General features: G+C 46.2%; 1 protein-coding gene across 1 annotated transcript in view; it reads left to right on the top strand.

The window, feature by feature from the left end:
* Window positions 1–23016, top strand: part of anxa3a (annexin A3a) — a 42016-nt gene that overhangs the window by 5710 nt on the left and 13290 nt on the right. The window contains exons 3-11 of the mRNA XM_084323141.1: window positions 3704–3751; window positions 3977–4064; window positions 12192–12286; window positions 12395–12508; window positions 12928–13018; window positions 13811–13890; window positions 15273–15329; window positions 19901–19994; window positions 20590–20685. Coding sequence (XP_084179267.1) covers window positions 3704–3751; window positions 3977–4064; window positions 12192–12286; window positions 12395–12508; window positions 12928–13018; window positions 13811–13890; window positions 15273–15329; window positions 19901–19994; window positions 20590–20685 — 763 coding nt within the window. The remainder of the gene's footprint in view (window positions 1–3703; window positions 3752–3976; window positions 4065–12191; window positions 12287–12394; window positions 12509–12927; window positions 13019–13810; window positions 13891–15272; window positions 15330–19900; window positions 19995–20589; window positions 20686–23016) is intronic.

The following is a 23016-nucleotide window of genomic DNA, read 5'->3' as shown; positions in this document are numbered from 1 at the left end:
TCCGGCATGAGAAACGGTGTCAAGGGGGCTTTGGTGTGACGGTGTATCTTTGCACGCTGGCACGCCACGCAGGAGCCGGCCCAGGCTGCGATGTCCTTCCTGAGGCCATGCCAGACGAATTTAGCACCGACTAGCTTAGTTGACGCCTTCACCCCCGGGTGCGACAGGCCATGTATGGCTTTGAATACCTGCCGCCGCCAGCCAGCGGGAACCATCGGACGGGGCTGACCGGTGGAGACATCACAGAGGAGCGTGGTGTTACCAAACTGCACATCCTCTAACCTTAGCCCAGTGTCGGCTGTTCGGTAGGCCTGCATGTCCTTGTCAGTGGCCTGGTCGGCAGCCATGGCAGCGTAGTCCAGTCCCAAGTGGACGGCCCCCACCACCGTCCGGGAGAGGCAGTCAGCGATGTAGTTGTCCTTGCCTGCGACATGCGCTGCTGGCGCCCTGACCACGGCTCGGTGGCCTTGGCCATGGCGAAGGTGAGTGGCTTGTGGTCCACAAAGGCAGTAAAACGTCGGCCCTCCAGCAGGAATCTGAAGTGCCTGATGGCCAGGAAGAGGCCTAGGAGCTCCCGGTCAAAGGTGCTTTCTTTCATTGTCCCGCAGCTGGCGACTGAAGAAAGCAAGCGGTTGCCAGCCCCCCCCCACCCACTGTTCGTACACTGCCCCCACTGCGTAGTCTGAGGTGTCAGTTGTGAGGGCGATAGGGGCGGTAGGAAATGGGTGTGCCAGTAATGCGCCATTGGCCAGTGCAGTTTTAGCGCCCAAAAAAGCGTCGTCGGTACACAGGGACCAGTCCACCTTGGCCTTGGGGTCCTTACCACGCAGGGCCTCATACAAGGGGCGCATGAGGTGAGCAGCATGGGAATGAACCTGTTGTAGAAGGTCACCATGCCTAGGAACTCCTGCAGGGACTTCACGGTGCGGGGGCGTGGAAAGCTGACAACGGCGTCCACCATGGCAGGGAGCGGAACGGCTCCCTCTGCTGAGACCCTGTGCCCGAGGAAATCAATAGACGACCGGCCGAACTGGCACTTGGCAGGGTTAACAATGAGCCCATGCGCACTGAGCCGCTCAAACAACTGCCTGAGATGTGTCAGGTGCTCCTCTGCAGACGTGCTGGCTACGAGAATGTCGTCCAAGTATACGAACATGAATGCCATATCCCGCAGCACCGAGTCCATCAGTCGCTGGAAAGTCTGTGCCGCCCCCTTGAGGCCAAAGGGCATCCGCAGAAACTCGAACAGGCCAAAAGGAGTGATGACCGCCGTCTTGGGAACGTCCCGTGGGTGAACTGGTACCTGGTGGTATCCCCGCACCAAGTCCACCGTCGGAAATCACCACAGGGACGCCACCCACCATCAGCTTTAGTGACCATATGCAGGGGGGAGGCCCACGGACTGTCAGAACGGCGCACAATTCCAAGGCGTTCCATGGTTGCAAATTCCTCCCTGGCAATGGAGAGCTTAGCTGGGTCAAGGCGCCGAGCGCGTGCATAGACCGGGGGATCGACAGTGGCTATATAGTGGTCCACGCCATGCTTAGCGACTGCTGAGGAAAATGTAGGCGTGGTGAGGATAGGGAACTCCGCTAGGAGGCGCTGATATACATCCCCGGCAGCAAGCATGTTGGACAGACCTAGTGTCCCTGGCCCTCCCAGCGTGCACGGGTAGGTAGCAAAGGAGACAGCATCGATTAGGCGACAGTTCGTAAGTCCGCGCCCAGGAGAGGAACTGACACAGCGGCCATGACAAACTCCCACCCGAAACGGCGCCCGCCAAAACACACCTCTACATACCGGGTTCCGTAGGTACGTATAGGCGTGCCATTAGCAGCGTCCATGGGGGGGCCGTGGCCCCCAGCCATAGTGTCCACAGCTGTAGCAGGCAGGATGCTTCGTTGCGCGCCCGAGTCGACTAGTAGTCGCCGGCCAATTAAGGTGTCCTTAATAAATGGCAGCCTGCTGCCTCCGCCAACGCTCATGGCTGTTAATGAGCATTGGCCCTGGCGTTTCCCTGGTCACTGTAATTGCACGGTGGGCGACACTGTTTGGCCCCGGGTCGCCAAACCGGTTATGAAAATAACACCATCCACTGGTACCCTGGCGACGGGCAGTCACTGCTGCAGCGGCGTCCGCAGCGTCCACTAGGTGGGTAGGTGGGTGGTAGGCTGGAAGCAGCGCATGCACAAACTGCTGCCGGTTGGCGAGATAAATCCTGGCCGCTTCGGCAGCCAGCGTGCGGTAGTCCTTGGTGAAGGAGACGGGAGAGCTGGCCAGAGCGGTGCGCACAGGCGCTGGGAGCTGACTCATGAAAACATGTTTAAATAAAAAAGAGGGATCTGCCGAGCCCAAAACGGACAGCATCCTGTCCATCAGTTCGGACGGCTTGCCGTCGCCGAGGCCGCTGAGTGACAATAGACGATCCGCCTTTTCAATTTCCGACAGTTCAAATAATTGCAAAAGGAATGCCTTGATAGCGTCATATTTGCCGGCAGCTGGCGGAGCTTCCAGCAGCCCCATAGCGCGGGCCGTCGTCTGGGCATCCAATGCTGCTACCACATGATAATATTTAGTAACATCCTGAGATATTCCTCTCAACTCGAACTGAGCTTCAATGTGTTGAAACCAGGGTCGGGGGCTGTGATGCCAGAAGTCGGGTAACATAATTGCTGCGGCGTAGATAATATTCACTTCTCCGTCCGTCATGATGTAATAATCACTCACGTACTTCAGGTCACCAATGTGGGAATGCAAGAAAGGATGAAACGGGAGACGGTAGTCTAGTCTTTCCTTTTACTTCCCAACATAAATTACATACATCCAACAGAGTGCAGAGACGTTAACGTTACTACTCGAAAGTGACAGCAGCCAGCTGACAGCTGACATAATATAGGTTACCAAATACACACCCCGTTCCCAGAATCCCCAGGCTTAAAGGAGCACTCACTCCGCTCCTCAAGTCCAGTGAATGTCTGCACCAATTGTGCGTGATAAGTGAGTCACCACATTACTGTCTTTTACTATTATACACTTTGCCACTAAATAATCTTCCTTGTCTATACTACCTACTATACTAATATGTCTCTACTACTATGCACTCAAGTTTCAGCACTGTTTGGTTGAACATTGTTATTCAGCTGAAAGAGTTGTTCCCTTTCTGCTGACTTGTTGTGCCTGTAAGTCACTTTGGATAAAAGCGTTCAGCTAAATGACTAAATGTAAATGTAATGTAAATTACTAAATGTGAATGTAAATTACTAAATGTAAATGACAATGTGAGAATGTAAATTACTAAATGTGACTGTAATGTAAATGACTAAATGTTAATGTGACTGTAATGTAAATGTAAATGACTAAATGTAATGTAAATGACTAAATGTGAATGTGAATGACTAAATGTAAATTACTAAATGTAATGTAAATGGCTAAATGTAATGTAAATTACTAAATGTAAATGACTAAATGTCATGTAAATGACTAAATGTAATGTAAATGTAATGTGAATGTGAATGACTAAATGTAAATTACTAAATGTAATGTAAATGGCTAAATGTAATGTAAATGACTAAATGTAAATGACTAAATGTCATGTAAATGACTAAATGTAATGTAAATGTAATGTGAATGTGAATGACTAAATGTAATGTAAATAACTAAATGTAAATTAAATGTAAATGTTTTGCTATTTCGATGCCAACAGGACGACCTGGATGACCTGGTCAACGCTCCCTCCTCCTTCACGGCAACAGTAGGTGTCAGTAGGTGTCAGTAGGTGTCAGTAGGTGTCAGTAGGTGTCAGTAGGTGTCAGTAGGTGTCAGTAGGTGTCAGTAGGTGTCAGTAGGTGTCAGTAGGTGTCAGTAGGTGTCAGTAGGTGTCAGTAGGTGTCAGTAGGTGTCAGTAGGTGTCAGTAGGTGTCAGTCTCTCTGAAAGCCACGCCGTAGAATATGAATTAATTCACTGTTTCCTCTGCAGGCTGGACAGAGGGGCACCGTCAAGCCCAAAGCAGACTTCGACGCCAAGGTCGATGCAGTGGCCCTCCGTCAGGCTGTGGAGGGACTAGGTGAGGGGGGGGGGGGGGGGGGCGGTGCAGTGGCCCTCCGTCAGGCTGTGGAGGGACTAGGTGAGGGGGGGGGGGGGGGGGGCGGTGCAGTGGCCCTCCGTAAGGCTGTGGAGGGACTAGGTGAGGGGGGGGGGGGGGGGGGTGCAGTGGCCCTCCGTAAGGCTGTGGAGGGACTAGGTGAGGGGGGGGGGGGGGGGGGGGCGGTGCAGTGGCCCTCCGTAAGGCTGTGGAGGGACTAGGTGAGGGGGGGGGCGGTGCAGTGGCCCTCCGTAAGGCTGTGGAGGGACTAGGTGAGGGGGGGGGGGGGGGGGCGCAGTGGCCCTCCGTAAGGCTGTGGAGGGACTAGGTGAGGGGGGGGGGTGCAGTGGCCCTCCGTAAGGCTGTGGAGGGACTAGGTGAGGGGGGGGGGGGGGGCGCAGTGGCCCTCCGTAAGGCTGTGGAGGGACTAGGTGAGGGGGGGGGGGGGGGGGCGCAGTGGCCCTCCGTAAGGCTGTGGAGGGTGAGGGGGGGGGGGGTGCAGTGGCCCTCTGTAAGGCTGTGGAGGGTGAGGGGGGGGGGGGGGTGCAGTGGCCCTCCGTAAGGCTGTGGAGGGACTAGGTGAGGGGGGGGGGGGGGTGCAGTGGCCCTCCGTAAGGCCTGTGGAGGGACTAGGTGAGGGGGGGGGGGGGGGGGGGTGCAGTGGCCCTCTGTAAGGCTGTGGAGGGGACTAGGTGAGGGGGGGGGGGTGCAGTGGCCCTCCGTAAGGCTGTGGAGGGACTAGGTGAGGGGGGGGGGGGGTGCAGTGGCCCTCCGTAAGGCTGTGGAGGGACTAGGTGAGGGGGGGGGGGGGGTGCAGTGGCCCTCTGTAAGGCTGTGGAGGGACTAGGTGAGGGGGGAGGGGGTGCAGTGGCCCTCTGTAAGGCTGTGGAGGGACTAGGTGAGGGGGAGGGGGGGGTGCAGTGGCCCTCCGTAAGGCTGTGGAGGGACTAGGTGAGGGGGGGGGGGGGGGGGAGGGGGTGCAGTGGCCCTCTGTAAGGCTGTGGAGGGACTAGGTGAGGGGGGGGGGGTGCAGTGGCCCTCTGTAAGGCTGTGGAGGGACTAGGTGAGGGGGGGGGGGGGTGCAGTGGCCCTCTGTAAGGCTGTGGAGGGACTAGGTGAGGGGGGGGGGGGTGCAGTGGCCCTCTGTAAGGCTGTGGAGGGACTAGGTGAGGGGGGGGGGGTGCAGTGGCCCTCCGTAAGGCTGTGGAGGGACTAGGTGAGGGGGGGGGGGTGCAGTGGCCCTCTGTAAGGCTGTGGAGGGACTAGGTGAGGGGGGGGGGGTGCAGTGGCCCTCTGTAAGGCTGTGGAGGGACTAGGTGAGGGGGGGGGGGGGGTGCAGTGGCCCTCCGTAAGGCTGTGGAGGGACTAGGTGAGGGGGGGGGGGGGGGTGCAGTGGCCCTCCGTAAGGCTGTGGAGGGACTAGGTGAGGGGGGGGGGTGGAGGACTAGGTGAGTGGGGGGGGGTGGAGGACTAGGTGAGTGGGGGTGGTGGAGGACTAGGTGAGGGGGGGGGGGTGCAGCACTAGGTGAGGGGGGTGGTGGAGGACTAGGTGAGGGGGGGGGGTGGAGGACTAGGTGAGGGGGGTGGTGGAGGACTAGGTGAGGGGGGGGGGTGGAGGACTAGGTGAGTGGGGGGGGGGGGGGGCCCAGGCATTAAAGCGTTCCGTCTTGGGACGGATATCCGTCCATTTGATTTGGAGATTCCGTCATTTGATTCGGAGTCGCGACGGATTTTAACCTGAGCCAATCAGAGGCGTCAAATATCATTTTTTTCCATACCGCGGCCGCACCAAGCAATCGGCAAATTCTCAGGCAAATGCAACCAACCAGAAGGCGAGATTTTACAGCGCTTTCACCCGCCTCCGCTGTGCTCAGCACCAATGGGAAGCGGCCATTTGCTTTTTGAGTTTCTGAAACTCCGCCATTGCTCTCTAGCTCTACTCGAGAGTAAACTTGACTCATCAACATGCGGCAACTTTTCCGAGACGGTAAGTTCATTTGACTTATTCTAGTCTAAAGAAACATATATATTACTATTGCTTAGGCCTGCCGCGATAAGCAATAAATCGATTAATTGCCGCGATAATTAAAATGAATGCAATGATTTTGACGGGCGCGATTAATTGCTATTTGCGCGTTTGTTTTAATGAGGCGGAACCAGTGCCCCTTGTCAGTCACTCTCCGTGTGGGTTGGCCGCTGGCGTTACTACAGAGCACAGCACGGGAGCTCCGTGGGGCAGTAGCAACGCCACATATTTAGCTTACCTACATTTCTCAATAGTGTTGCTCCTTTTAACCAAGTAGCGTTATTTGTAGTGTAACGTTAGAATAACACAGAATAACGTTAATACAATTACATGCATCATTGTTTACAATGAACGGGTGGGGCTAGTCAAAGCACTGGAGACGGGGACAAGTTAAACATGAATTAATTTATTATAACGGGTCGTTTTCGAGTCGTGCTGCAGTGCCTACGCACCACAGCTATTCTATTATATACGGCTTTGACGCGTCCTCCTCATCGTTGATTGCCTGTAGTAGCTGCATCTAACGTTAGTAGCTAACGTTAAAACTAAAAAACACAACCAGACGAGACAAGTTGTCGGCTAGGATAATCGCAACAATACTTCCGGTCCGGTCGGTGGGCTTCAAAATAAAAGTCTTAAACCGGAAAAGACGGAGCGGTGGGCTTCAAAATAAAAGTTTTGGGAAATAAATTTCTAAAATTTTTTTTTTAACCGGTCGCAATAATATCGCTTATCGCGATATTTTCGGGGGCAATTAATCGCCCAGCAAAATTTGTTATCGTGGCAGGCCTACTATTGCTATTGATAAATCTAGGTAACGTGAATGCCACAAAACAAATGCCTTTTGTTAATCAGAACGTTATTTACGCGACAAGTTTTTTGCTGACAAGTGTGTTGTTGTTGGTGGTGGTGGTGGTGGTGTTGTTGCGTGTGTGTGCTTGCGCCTCCGTGTATGATAAATCAAATGTATGAATGTTGATAAATCTAGGTAACGTTAATGCCACAAAACGAATGCCTTTGTTAATCAGAACGTTATTTGCGTTATGAATTGTTTTTAAGCTCAATAAACGTCTTTCTCCCATTTGTCCGGGAGATCTCTGGGTAACAGTACTGTATATTTGCATATCATATATGTCACAAATGTAACATTACTATCTATATTCCTGTAGTATGTCATGTATGTCACTATGAATTGAAAATGGGGGACCCTGATGTAAACAAGACGAACGTCTTTCTCTGGTCTGCATCCCCTTAACAATTGTGTGTATTGAGCTGTACTGTATTGTACCCATTCTGCAATCTGTTAAATATTGATTGATTGTTATTAACAGATTGCAGAATGGGTACAATACAGTACAGCTCAATACACACACTTGTTAAGGGGATGCAGACCAGAGAGAGACTTTCGTCTTGTTTACATCAGGGTCCCCCATTTTCAACTCATCATAACATAATGACACACATGACATACAGATAGACAATACTGCTACATCTATACATTTATGACATACCAGATTTACAAATACAGTAGCCTATTGTTTGTGATACAAAAATAGTCTAAAAAGAGTATATACATTTGACGAAGAAACTGTACATTGGAGGTGGGATGGGGGGGGTTGTAACTGTACATTGGATTATCGACAACCTTACTTGGTCCCAAGAAGAGGGTCTCGTGTATTAAATAAAGTTTTCATTCATTCATTCACTCTGGATCTTGTAAATCCAGTAGCAATACACACAATTGTTAAGGGGATGCAGGCCAGAGAAAGGCGTTTGTCTTGTTTACATCATCAGGGTCCCCCATTTTCAATTCATAGTGACATTTATGACATACACAACATACATGACTTACAGGTATATAGTAATGTTACATTTGTCACATATACGATATGCAAATATACAGTACTGTTACCCAGAGATCCTAACAGTAAATATATACATATGATGAGGAGGAGACTGTACATTAGGAGGGGGTGAGTGGGTGGTAAAAAAAAATATACAAACGGTGGGGAGGAGACTGTCCATTGTTGTTGTGGCATAATTGTGAAACGTGTTTAGTCCCTTGTTTGTATGATAACAAGCCTTTTAGTTCATGGTTCAAAGTAATGGGAAAAGGGTGCTAGCTCGCCATCAATCAGAAGCTAGCCACAAGACTTGCATTCACGCTCTCCAGCACACAGCCTCCCTGCCTGGCACAACAACCACAACAGTAGGGTCTATAGTCACAGTCAGGACAGTAGGCTCTACAAGTAGGCTCCCTTAAAACGCCAACGCTATAAAAAAAAAAAAATACAGTGGAGGTTAAAATAAGAATATGACTTGGCCAGAAAAAAAGTTCAGTCAGGAGATTTTTTTTGCTTTAATCCCTGGGGGGGGGGGGGGGGGGGGGGGTGCAGTGGCCCTCCATAAGGCTGTGGAGGGACTAGGTGAGGGGGGGGGGTTGCAGGACTAGGTGAGGGGGGGGGTAACTGTCCCCCCTACGTGTCTGAGTGTTAGGACACAGATTGACAGACAAACTCTCAATAACCACATGCGAGTCAGGAAGTTAGTGTAGCTCAACATTAATGACTTCCAGTTCCTGCTTGTTGTCACATTAATGACTTCCAGTTCCTGCTTGTTGTCACATTAATGACTTCCAGTTCCTGCTTGTTGTCACATTAATGACTTCCAGTTCCTGCTTGTTGTTACATTAACACTTTGATCGCCGGGGTTAAATTCATAATTTACCATCCATCGCCAGCCCTATTTAACATGGAGAAGTTCCCCTTCTTTGCAGGGCTATAACTTTTTAAATTGTATTGCTAAATTGACATTACTATGGCCCATTCAACGTCCTATATCTATTGTTCAGGGTGTAGTAACGTTATACTTTTTCATTCACATATTCATACTAAAATACGGTCTAAAGTATAAGTATGTTTTTATCGTTTTCTGCAGCTTTCTCCAGAACTTGATTTATAGCCCTAAATGCATTATATTGATGATCAAATACAGTTTGGTAGGAATCTGTGCGAGATAAAAAATGTCAACTGGACGTGCTTCTAGAAGTTACTACGTATCATCTGATGATGACCGGATGGGCGGGGGGTCATTTATAATTCCGTGGGCAACGTTATATCATTCATCTAGTGTGGGTGATATGATCATTAGAGCAGTTAGTATCGAAGACATTAAAAAATAACGCTGAAACTCACCGTAGCTTCCTCACGCCGTTGGGAGATGAGCGTGGAACAGAAATGTTTCTATTATGGGATGTCGAAATATCCGATCCATTTCCAGGTTGTATAATAGTATATACGTCCAAATCATGTTGTTTATCGAGTTATTGGTAACCGATCGACATCCATTGTGTCAAGATGGAGTCCTGCTAATGATAGCGAGTGCCCGGACGAAATATGGGTGAGCACCACTTCATCCGCATCACTTCCTGTTTGGGCGAGCGGCCGATCGGCCACCAGATGGCGCTCTGGAACCGTTGGAGAATTGAGAGGGGCTCACCAGTACATTTAATGTCTCCGGGGGAGAAAGATCACAGATTTTTTAAATATTGATATCAAAGATGCTGTCCAGCGTCTTCGGCGATTAAAGTGTTAATGACTTCCAGTTCCTGCTTGTTGTCACATTAATGACTTCCAGTTCCTGCTTGTTGTCACATTAATGACTTCCAGTTCCTGCTTGTTGTCACATTAATGGCTTCCTAGTTGCTGTCACATTAATGACTTCTTGCTTGTTGTCACATTAATTACTTCTTGCTTGTTGTCACATTAATGACTTCCTGTTTGTTGTCACATTAATGACTTCCAGTTCCTGCTTGTTGTCACATTAATGACTTCTTGCTTGTTGTCACATTAATGACTTCCTGTTTGTTGTCACATTAATGACTTCCTGTTTGTTGTCACATTAATGACTTCCTAGTTCCTGCTTGTTGTCACATTAATGACTTCCTGCTTGTTGTCACATTAATGACTTCCTGCTTGTTGTCACATTAATGACTTCCTGCTTGTTGTCACATTAATGACTTCCTGCTTGTTGTCACATTAATGACTTCCTGCTTGTTGTCACATTAATGACTTCCTGCTTGTTGTCACATTAATGACTTCCTGCTTGTTGTCACATTAATGACTTCCTGCTTGTTGTCACATTAATGACTTCCTGCTTGTTGTCACATTAATGACTTCCTGCTTGTTGTCACATCTTATGACTCCCTGCTTGAGTGAAGCTATAAAGAAAAGGAAAATACACCTTTAAAAAAACATGTAGATTAGATATAAAACCACCATGCAGACTAGATTAGATACAAAACCACCATGTACTGTATACTAGATTAGATTAGATCAGTGGTTCTCAACCTGTGGTACGCGTTGAGTACTGCTGGTGGTACTTAAAAAAACAAAAAAACTATATATATATATATATATATATATATATATATATATTTATTTTTCTTTATATATATTTTTTTGCAGTCAGGCCACTGAACTTAGAAGCAGGCCAGTGTTTCTAGTTGCGGCAGCGCGATAGTTGGATAACCTAAGTGGGGAACAACCAGGAGATCACTGTGACAGAGATTAATGCAGTCTAAACAGTCATAAATCTTTTATTCAACTTCAGCCCTGATCATAACTATTTTTATTTTTAGACTTTTTTGTAATGTCAGATAAAAAATGAAATACTCCCACTTTTCTGAAAAGAGTTGTTGTTAAATCTGACATTACAAAAAACAAAAAATCCATCAAAATCTGTGTTGTTGCTAATCATTGACACATGCCTAGCCTGTAATAATCCCCCCCAGAAAAATGTACTTTGCATTTGATATATTGAAAATATTTTACTTTTTGTGTTTTTTTAACAATAATTTGTGATGCCATCACACAAACGGGCATTTAAAGGGTAAAATTTCAAAAATTCCTGCACCAGAATGCAGGAAATTAAGTCTTTGTAACAAAATAATTCCTGGTGGGGGACCCCCACTTAGAAAGTGGCCTGACTGGGGCTATATTTCACACTATATTTCCCAGCCTGAATTATTTCCTGTGTGTGTGTGTGTGTGTGTGTGTGTGTGTGTGTGTACATTGCTGAAAAACAGTTGTTCTTAATTTTCTCACTTGCTATGTGAGAATGTTAGTTATTATGTTCTCAATGCCCCTTTGCTTTGTATGAGTTGTGTGGAAGCGTTTGCTAGTTCTAGTGCTATCTCTTTGTACATTGTGGCTGTGTCTAACTAAAGTTAACAATAAATAATGGTATTAGGAATACATTTGCCTCCTGCGTGAACTGTGCATAGCTGAATAGACTGCATTTTAAGTCGGTCATATGGTGGTACTTGGAGAGCCAGCTACGTTCTCAGGTGGTACTTGGTGTAAAAAGTTTGAGAACCACTGGATTAGGCGGCTAGGTGGTGTAGTGGGCAAGGCACTCGCCACCAGTGTGGAGACGCTAGGATTCGCGTGTTCGAATCCAGCTCTCCACATTGTTTTCAGTTTAGCTGGTCGTCCGCAGTAATACACATTGGCCGTATTACGGGGAGGGAAACTGAAGGGTGGGGATCGAACGTTGTGAACAAGCGACTCCTACAAGTCGGTTGGTGCGCCTGCGCAGTAGAATCAGGAAGTGTCGGGGGCAGCGTGAGCCTCCCACGCGTTACTCCTCGACACTGCGAGATCGAGCTGCGCAGGTGAAAAGATGCGACTGCTGTTACCTCAAGTACCGGAGGGGACTTGTGCTATGTATGACTTAGTCCACATTGCAGCCGGCTTGTGGGAGGCAAGAAACAGCGTTCGTGACAGGGGAGGGTTGAATTGGATGATACGAAATTGGGATGGGAGAAAATATAGAAAAATGGGAGAAAAAGTGGATAAAAAAAAAAAAAAAGAGAACCACTGGATTAGATACAAAACCACCAGATATGCAGATATGTACAGAGTCAGACAGATGTGTGTGTATATACAGTAGGAATACATGTATATGGTATATACAGCATTATTGTACGTTTATTGTAAGTGTATTTCTGGACTTTCTTAGACCACAGGAATAACATGTATGAATGCTGTTGAAACTTGATATGATGTTTCTGTCTCTTTAAGGAACAACAGAGAAAACCTTGATCGACATTCTGACGCACCGGAGCAGCGGGCAGAGGCAACTAATCTGTGAGGCCTACCTGGAGGCTACTGGCAGGGTACTGTCTCTCTCTCTCTCTTTCTCTTTCTCTTTCTCTTTCTCTTTCTCTGTCTAGACGCTGGTGGAGGACCTGGAGGGGGACACTCACCTCTTTCTCTCTGTCTAGACGCTGGTGGAGGACCTGGAGGGGGACACTCACGGGGACTTTGAGGACCTCCTGGTGGCGCTTGTCACCCCTCCCTCTGTGTACGATAGCCGGGAAATCAGCCGTGCAATGAAGGTCAGATGTCTCCCAGTGACCCAGTGTCCTTTCCCCAAGGGATCGATAAAGAAATATGTTATCTTATCTTTACCAAACTAGTAACTATAACTATAGTGATCCTTCCATCGCATCTGTAATACATCACATCAGTACATCACATCTGTAATACATCACATCAGTACATCACATCACATGAAAAAATAAAAAGTGTTTATCAAGCTAACACTACTTTGATGTATACATTTTTAGGGTTCGTTTTATTTTTTTGTAATGTTCTCTCGGAATTCTGTCTTGGAATTCTAGCACTCCGTAGGTGTTACATCCCTGTTGCTGTGTTCAGTTGTTAAAATTCCAGCTGGTTTGAGAACTGTGAACGTCCTGCTGAAAGGGTTGGTGATGTTCTCTGGGAATGTGTTTTAATGCTGTGATGCCTGCAGGGAGCAGGAACCAAGGAGAGCGTCTTGATCGAGATCTTCGCCTCCAGATCCAACCAACAAATAAAGGCTTTCTGTGACGCCTACCTGGAAGGTGAACATTGTTGATACCATACTTCCTACCAGACACTTCCTGTCAAGCCAGACACTTCCTACCAGACACTTCCTGTCAAACCAGACACTTCCTACCAGACACTTCCTGTCAAACCAGACACTTCCTACCAGACACTCCCTGTCAAACCAGACACTTCCTACCAGACACTTCCTACCAGACACTCCCTGTCAAACCAGACACTTCCTACCAGACACTTCCTACCAGACACTTCCTACCAGACACTCCCTGTCAAACCAGACACTTCCTACCAGACACTTCCTACCAGACACTTCCTGTCAAACCAGACACTTCCTACCAGACACTTCCTACCAGACACTCCCTGTCAAACCAGACACTTCCTACCAGACACTTCCTACCAGACACTCCCTGTCAAACCAGACACTTCCTACCAGACACTTCCTACCAGACACTCCCTGTCAAACCAGACACTTCCTACCAGACACTTCCTACCAGACACTCCCTGTCAAACCAGACACTTCCTACCAGACACTTCCTACCAGACACTTCCTGTCAAACCAGACACTTCCTACCAGACACTTCCTACCAGACACTCCCTGTCAAACCAGACACTTCCTACCAGACACTTCCTGTCAAACCAGACGGGACCCTCATCTGCACCTTGTTTACACTGTTTATTTTTATATTCAGATACAATTTGATATCTTTCTACTATTTCCCTGCCCATACCTGTACCTCCCCCATGCTGCTATGATGCCCAAATTTCCCCAAGGAGATCAATAAAGGAATATCTTATCTTATCTTCCCCACCAGAGACAGAGAAGAAGTTGACCCTGGATCTGAAGACTGAAGTTAAGGGAGAATTTGCAGACGCCCTTCTCCTCTTGGCTCAGGTCTCCATCTATTTATTGAAGTTTTTCAATTGACATGTTTTGTAAAAAATTAAGAGAATTTAACATACAACACAACACTCCATCCTACCACCCCCTACTGCCCCAGTTCAACCACCCTCCCCACCCAACCCCCCCCCCCCCCCCCCCCCACTCAATCCCTGGACACCCCCCCACATCCCTAAGACATAACGAGAATACATTGAGCACAAACGTTTTTTTAAACGCAAATGTATAAACAATATTATTATATTGTAAACAAAGCAAAAACAAACAAATTACAAATGAAATAAAGGAGGCCAGCAAACCAGCGATTAGGCATCACACCTAATTAAATCTATATACTGTAATATTGAATTATATCAAAGCAGCAGTGATGTACCTGAACGCGCTCAATGAACGATCGTACGTGAATGCGTTCGTATTTTGGGCGAACGTGAACTGAACGTACTGTATTTCCGCTAAATGAACGTAATTGAGAATGCGTTCATTCTCAGCGCTGTATAACGGCATTCAAAAGTGTGTTCATTCTCAGCACTATATTATAACGGCGTTCAAAAGTGTGCCAGATTTCATATGCCTTTCAGCCGAAAACCCAGTTAAAACACACCATAAAACAGGCTTCAAATAATGCGGAAAACCACCCAATCTGGCAACCGCTCTGGGCGGGGCTTCGGGGAGTCTGGTAGTTGTATAGCAGCAGCACTCTTAGAAGGCTCTGCACTCGCTCAGAGTCAGACTCTATGCGGCGTCGGCGTACAGTATGAGCATTTAAAAGAGTTTTAGTTAAAGTCAGTAAATGTTTTGCACTTTGAATATTGAACTTTGAGGTACAACCTTAGTTTCATACCTCAGCCTGGTTCCTACCTCGTGTTGTGTTAGTACAGAGTTATGTCGGCACATGTTTATATGTTATATGTTTATTGTTTGCACAATGACTACTTTCACTTTTGGTACTTTAAGTATATTTAGATTACGTTTTTCCTCATGTTTTTGAAAATATACTGTAGAGATGAAAGCTGCAGCTGCTACTAGTGTGGACTGAATGGACGGCAGCAAAGCGTTATGGAAATGCCAGTATTCTGGGTTGTGGCAATACATTTGACAAATAATAGCTTGCAGCAATGTATTGAAAAAATAACTATAAACTATAAATTAGTTCATTTTTGAAACCATGAACTTTAGTTACATTTCTTTTATTATGAACTATGAAATGTGTGAACTGAACTAGTTCATGTAGAAAGTGAACTTTCCCAACACTGCAAAGCAGGTCCTTGTGATGGAATCTGGTGATTGGTGCCCAGCGCCAGTGAAAAGGGACTGATGTCTGCCTGTAAGTGGGACGTGAGATTTTACCTCAATGTCCTTTTTGGTTTCATCCCCAGGGCAAGAGGGAGGAGAGTGGCACAGTAGATGCTGAGCGGGCGAAAGAAGACGCCAAGGTATGAGATCACTGTCCTCTTTAAACGGCTGGGATCATGTGCAGAAGATAGATACCAACATCACCGTCTCCTCCACAGTCGGACAAGAAGATAGATACCAACATCACCGTCTCCTCCACAGTCGGACAAGAAGATAGATACCAACATCACCGTCTCCTCCACAGTCGGACAAGAAGATAGATACCAACATCACCGTCTCCTCCACAGTCGGACAAGAAGATAGATACCAACATCACCGTCTCCTCCACAGTCGGACAAGAAGATAGATACCAACATCACCGTCTCCTCCACAGTCGGACAAGAAGATAGATACCAACATCACCGTCTTCTCCAGAGTCATCTTCTAGTCTGACTGGAGAAGACTTAATGTTGGTATCTATCTTCTTGTCTGACTGGAGAAGACGTGATGTTGGGTGGCGCAGTGGACATTGCGCTCGTCACCAACGCAAGAGAAGACGTGATGTTGGTATCTATCTTCTAGTCTGACTCTGGAGAAGACGTGATGTTGGTATCTATCTTCTAGTCTGACTCTGGAGAAGACGTGATGTTGGTATCTATCTTCTAGTCTGACTCTGGAGAAGACGGTAATGTTGGTATCTATCTTCTTGCCTGACTCTGGAGAAGACGAACTATGTGAGAATGCTGTTCATTGACTACAGCTCAGCATTTAATACCATAGTCCCCTCCAAACTCATAGCCAAGCTCAGGGACCTGGGCTTGAACTATGACCTCTGCCAGTGGGTCTTGGACTTCCTGACGGGCAGACCCCAGGTGGTAAGAGCAGGCAACTGCACCTCCTCATCCATCACGCTCAACATAGGGGCCCCCCAGGGCTGTGTTCTGAGCCCCCTCCTCTACTCCCTGTACACACATGACTGCGTGGCACAGCGGAACAACAACACAATCATCAAATTTGCTGATGACACAGTAGTGGTGGGCCTGATCTCTGCCAACGACAAGAGGGCCTACCTGGAAGAGGTAGAGAATCTGTCACAGTGGTGTCAGGAGAACTGCCTCTCCCTGAACGTCAGCAAAACAAAAGAGATGATTGTGGACTTCAGGAGGTCGGGGGTCAAGGACTACAGCCCCCTCAGCATCGACGGGGCACCGGTTGAGAGAGTGAACAGTTTCAAGTACCTCGGAGCCCACATATCCGAGGACTTGACATGGACCACACACATTGACAGTGTTGTGAAGAAGGCACGACAACGCCTCTACTTCCTCAGGCGCCTAAGGAAGTTCCAAGTCAGTCAAAAGATCCTTAGGAACTTCTACTCATGTACAATCGAGAGCATCCTGACTGGCAACATCACCTCCTGGTTTGGGAATAGCACTGCACAAGACCGTAGCAGACTACAAAGAGTGACACATTCAGCCGAACGCACAATTGGAGGGGGGCTTCCCACCCTCCAGAACATTTACAACAAGCGGTGCAGGGGGAAGGCTAAGAGAATCATCAAGGACTCCAGCCACCCGAACAACTGCCTCTTTGAACTGCTGCGGTCAGGCAAGCGATACCGGACTCTTAAGGCGAGCACAGAAAGACTCAGAAGGAGCTTCTATCCCCAGGCCATCAGGCTGCTCAACGAACAATAAACACTATGCAGCAACCATCAAATGAACACAGCACACACATCCACACGCACACACTCACTTTAAACAGGCAACTCACTGCAGCACCCACTTTACACACTTTAGAACACCTAAACACACTTTACACTTTATATTTATTGGTAAAGGATTTGCACTACAACTCGCACACCTTACTGTAAATTGTACCTAAATTGTACCTCATCCCATTTCTGCTCTGCACTATATAGTATTGTATATTAGTACATTGCATAGTATATTGTATATTGTATGGTAACTCAGTTACTTCTATTCTGCATCGAACATTGTACATATGTCTATACTGAACACTGTGACCTCTATTTTTACTTCTATTTTACATGCTATACTATTTTATTTCATACTATCTTGTCTAACACAGTCTCTGGAGCGAAACAGTAAGAAGCATTTTGTATAAAAGTATTCTGTACTTCTGTATGACAACTATAAAAGAAACTTGAACTTGAGAAACTTGAAACTTGACGGTGATGTTGGTATCTATCTTCTAGTCTGACTGGAGAAGATGTGATGTTGGTATCTATCTTCTAGTCTGACTCTGGAGACGGTGATGTTGGTATCTATCTTCTAGTCTGACTGGAGAAGACGTAATGTTGGTATCTATCTTCTAGTCTGACTGGAGAAGACGTGATGTTGGTATCTATCTTCTAGTCTGACTGGAGAAGACGTGATGTTGGTATCTATCTTCTAGTCTGACTGGAGAAGATGTGATGTTGGTATCTATCTTCTAGTCTGACTGGAGAAGATGTGATGTTGGTATCTATCTTCTAGTCTGACTGGAGAAGACGTGATGTTGGTATCTATCTTCTAGTCTGACTCTGGAGAAGACGTGATGTTGGTATCTATCTTCTAGTCTGACTGGAGAAGATGTAATGTTGGTATCTATCTTCTTGTCTGACTCTGGAGAAGACGGTGATGTTGGTATCTATCTTCTTGTCTGACTCTGGAGAAGACGTGATGTTGGTATCTATCTTCTAGTCTGACTGGAGAAGATGTAATGTTGGTATCTATCTTCTTGTCTGACTCTGGAGAAGACGGTGATGTTGGTATCTCTATCTTCTAGTCTGACTGGAGAAGATGTAATGTTGGTATCTATCTTCTTGTCTGACTCTGGAGAAGACATAATGTTGGTATCTATCTTCTAGTCTGACTCTGGAGAAGACGTGATGTTGGTATCTATCTTCTTGTCTGACTCTGGAGAAGACGGTGATGTTGGTATCTATCTTCTAGTCTGACTCTGAAGAAGACGTGATGTTGGTATCTATCTTCTTGTCTGACTGAAGAAGACATAATGTTGGTATCTATCTTCTAGTCTGACTCTGGAGAAGATGTGATGTTGGTATCTATCTTCTAGTCTGACTCTGGAGAAGGTGATGTTGGTATCTATCTTCTAGTCTGACTGGAGAAGACGTGATGTTGGTATCTATCTTCTAGTCTGACTCTGGAGAAGACGGTGATGTTGGTATCTATCTTCTAGTCTGACTCTGGAGAAGACGGTGATGTTGGTATCTATCTTCTAGTCTGACTCTGGAGAAGACGGTGATGTTGGTCTCTATCTTCTAGTCTGACTCTGGAGAAGACTGTAATGTTGGTATCTATCTTCTAGTCTGACTCTGGAGAAGACGTAATGTTGGTATCTATCTTCTAGTCTGACTCTGGAGAAGACTGTAATGTTGGTATCTATCTTCTTGTCTGACTGGAGAAGACAGTGATGTTGGTATCTATCTTCTAGTCTGACTGGAGAAGACGTTATGTTGGTATCTATCTTCTAGTCTGACTGGAGAAGACAGTGATGTTGGTATCTATCTTCTAGTCTGACTGGAGAAGACGTTATGTTGGTATCTATCTTCTTGTCTGACTGGAGAAGACAGTGATGTTGGTATCTATCTTCTTGTCTGACTGGAGAAGACAGTGATGTTGGTATCTATCTTCTAGTCTGACTGGAGAAGACGTTATGTTGGTATCTATCTTCTTGTCTGACTCTGGAGAAGATGGTGATGTTGGTATCTATCTTCTAGTCTGACTGGAGAAGACTGTAATGTTGGTATATATCTTCTTGTCTGACTCTGGAGAAGATGGTGATGTTGGTATCTATCTTCTTGTCTGACTCTGGAGAAGACGGTGATGTTGGTATCTATCTTCTTGTCTGACTCTGGAGAAGACGGTGATGTTGGTATCTATCTTCTTGTCTGACTCTGGAGAAGACGGTGATGTTGGTATCTATCTTCTTGTCTGACTCTGGAGAAGACGCTGATGTTGGTATCTATCTTCTTGTCTGACTCTGGAGAAGACGGTGATGTTGGTATCTATCTTCTTGTCTGACTCTGGAGAAGACGGTGATGTTGGTATCTATCTTCTTGTCTGACTCTGGAGAAGACGGTGATGTTGGTATCTATCTTCTTGTCTGACTCTGGAGAAGACGGTGATGTTGGTATCTATCTTCTTGTCTGACTCTGGAGAAGACATAATGTTGGCGAGTTCCTCAAGCGGCCTGCCGATCCTTAACCTGAAACCTATCGTTCTGTTGTGAGGAGGACATGTGATAGTTGGACATAAAACGTACCCATGTGTTCTGTGTCTCGAGACACTGTTGTTATTTGGACAGTAGGAAGACAGAGTAGGGGACAGAAATGCTTCTGGTGGGATTTGATCCCATGCCAGCAGGGGGTCCTGTGGTTCCAGAGACGGGGGTCTTGACCATCTCTGGGCCCAGGGCTGAGGAAATGGTGTCTACAGTCGACTGGAGCCCTTGTTCTCAAAGTGGGGTCCTTCAAGGGGTTCTGGGGGGTCCCCAGAAAAATTGCGAATTACAATTTCACTTGAAGTTTGACTAATGACTCATTTCTAGATGCAATTTGGAAGCAAGATAATGCGATCTGAATATGGAGAACCTCCTATTGCAATTTGGAATCGAATATTGTCTGTGTTTCTTTCCATCCTTTCAGGCTCTGTACAACGCAGGGGAGAAGAAGTGGGGAACAGACGAGTCCCAGTTCATCCAGATCCTCTGTCAGAGAAGCATCGCTCAGCTGAGACAAAGTAAAGGACACCGTACTGTGACTGGAACAGAATAGTACATTTTTTATGTCAATCAGTGTCCAGCCCCACCGCCAAAGAAAAGAAGAACGGAGACATGTTATTATTCTCTAGTTGACTGAGCTCTTGATACAAGGACTAACACTAGACATGTTAGTTATTATTCTCTAGTTGACTGAGCTGTTGATACAAGGACTAACACTAGACATGTTATTAGTCTCTAGTTCACTGAGCTGTTGATGCAATGACTAACACTAGACATGTTATTAGTCTAGTTTAATAATAATAATAATAATTCATTTAATTTGTATAGCGCTTTTCAATGACCCAAAGATGCTGACAATAGGCAAAACAAAGAACAGAGAAACATAAAACCACAGGGAAACAAGCAACAGTATGAATATACAAGAAGATAAAACCACAAGTAACAAAGAGTCTCTGACGGTCTGAGGGAGGGTGTTCCAGAGTCGGGGTGCAGCTTGTGAGAATGCCCGGTCTCCAAAACACCAGAAGTACTAACACTAGACTTGTCGTACAGAACTTGTAAGTGGCTTTGGATAAAAGCGTCGGCTAAATGGCTAAATGTAAATGTCTGCAGCTCTGGTTGAATACAAGAGCATCAGTGGGAAGAGCCTGCAGGAGAGCATCGAGGGGGAGATGTCTGGAGAGCTGGAGGAGCTGCTGGTCGCCATCGGTAATATTATATATTTATTTACCTTCATTTACCAGAGTAGGTTCTGTTTATAACCTTCTTTTACCAGAGTAGGTTCTGTTTATAACCTTTATTTACCAGAGTAGGTTCTGTTTATAACCTTTATTTACCAGGGTGGGTTCTGTTTATACCCATCATTTACCAGAGTAGGTTCTGTTTATAACCTTTATTTACCAGAGTAGGTTCTGTTTATAACCTTTATTTACCAGAGTAGGTTCTGTTTATAACCTTTATTTACCAGGGTAGGTTCTGTTTATAACCTTTATTTACCAGGGTAGGTTCTGTTTATACCCATCATTTACCAGGGTAGGTTCTGTTTATAACCTTTATTTACCAGGGTAGGTTCTGTTTATAACCTTTATTTACCAGGGTAGGTTCTGTTTATTTTTATTTTTTATTGATCTTTTTCCCCCTCCATTTTCCTCCGATTTTCTCCCATCCCAATGTTAGTCGTTATGCCAATTCCAATCCCTTCCTGGTCGCTGCGCACTTACCCCCCACAGTCGGTCTGGGAGAGTGGAGGCTATCACATGCTTCCTCCGACACACGTCCAGCCAATCAACCGCTTCTTTTCACCTGGCAGCGCGGATTCTCATTGAGAGGGCGTAGCGTGTGGAAGGATCACACTATCCCACTCAAGTCCTATCCGCGCTTAGCAGGCGCCCCGACCGAACTGTAGGAGTCGCTGTTTACAACGACCCGGACCCACCCCGCCAGCTTCTCCCACCCTCTAATACTGCCAATTGTATTAGTGTGAACGGCCAGCCAAGCTGGTGACAACCCCGGAGCTGTGAGCTGGATTCGAACAGGCGAACCAGGTGTTCTAATATTATTGACCAGGTGTTCTAACGTTATTGACCAGGTGATCTAACGTTATTGACCAGGTGATCTAATATTATTGACCAGGGCCCTATTCCTCGTACCTGGCTAACTGAGTTAGCCGGATCATTTTCAGCATAGCTTGACTTAAGCCAGACATTTCCGTTCCCCGACATCGGATTTTCTAAATCGCCATGGTAACAGATCAGAAAGTTTGAACCTGGTAGAGGGCAGGGTTTAGTTCAGTTAGCTGGATAACCTGCATGGCCACACCCTCGCAAAGAAATGCCAGCTTGCTTCCTGAAATATTTCTCAGTCTAGATCCCATTATACCATTCTGAATTATGTTTTTGTGCTTCGTTTGAAATGTAAAATAATAGGTCTAACTAAAATGCTGATAATAAATCATATTCAGCCTATGAATTTACTTTGTCCTATATACGGATACGGCGCTCGCGACACACAGTTATTTTAATAACGGACTAAACGGATCATTGCAAATGTGAATCCCGCGGGGATATTTTTAATGAATGAAACCTATCGGGCGTTTGGCTCTGATTAGTTTAATATTCTTCGCTGTGTATTTGCTTAACGGAGCGCCCGGATTGTGTTTCGTTCAAGCTGAAGCATCTATGCGCGGATTGTGGATATGAATTATGAGGAATCTGAATCTGTGGATTGTTTAATTGTATCACTGTCACTGTGACAGTGTCACACGTTATTGTGATATTGTAACTAGGTTTAAAATATATGAGGAGATGCGCTGTTTGATGGATTTGATGACGTGACGTGACTTGATAAATTGAATGAGCCTTTGACGTTTTGATGAATGAATTTGAGAAAATGCATTTATCTTTTCAAGCACTGTTATCTGATGATGAACATGAGGTGTCACTGGTATAAACTGAAGGTTAATCAATTCAAGGCATGTATGGATGAACTGATTAAAACCTGGTTAATAGTGTAACTGCAAGCCTCCCTCCAAGCCTCTCTTTTGGGAACCATGTATAATATTGATATAGTACATAATACCTAAGCACATACAGTACAGATATCCTATAATATAATTCGTATCAATTAGATATACTATTTGGGCTTATTCTGAAAGAGTTGAACAAATTATTTTCGCTAACAAGATCTCATTTGATTATTCATTCCATTAAGCCTACTGCCAGCAGGCACATTTAAAGAAATATAATTGATTTATTGGGGTAATGAGGGACTTAAAATTAACCTATAGATATGCATTTAACTTGTCGGCGAGGCTATTGAGCCGTACTGTATTGTACCCATTCTGCAATCTGTTAATAAAGTTTTAAATCGATCAATCAATCAATGCCGTTAGAAAATCAGGATTTCTGCGATCGACACCTGCTGTCTTTTCAACTGAGGCGGCCGTGCACTGCGCACTTATCCTGAGTATCAAGTCTGGTTCGAATTACGAGACTGAATCAGGGTTCGAGGAACAGGGAAAGCGCGGATTCAAACATCGGG

The sequence above is a fragment of the Notolepis coatsorum genome (assembly GCF_963971535.1).
Source record: "Notolepis coatsorum genome assembly, chromosome: 10".
Taxonomy (NCBI): domain Eukaryota; kingdom Metazoa; phylum Chordata; class Actinopteri; order Aulopiformes; family Paralepididae; genus Notolepis; species Notolepis coatsorum.
This window is presented reverse-complemented; position numbering and strand designations above follow the sequence as displayed.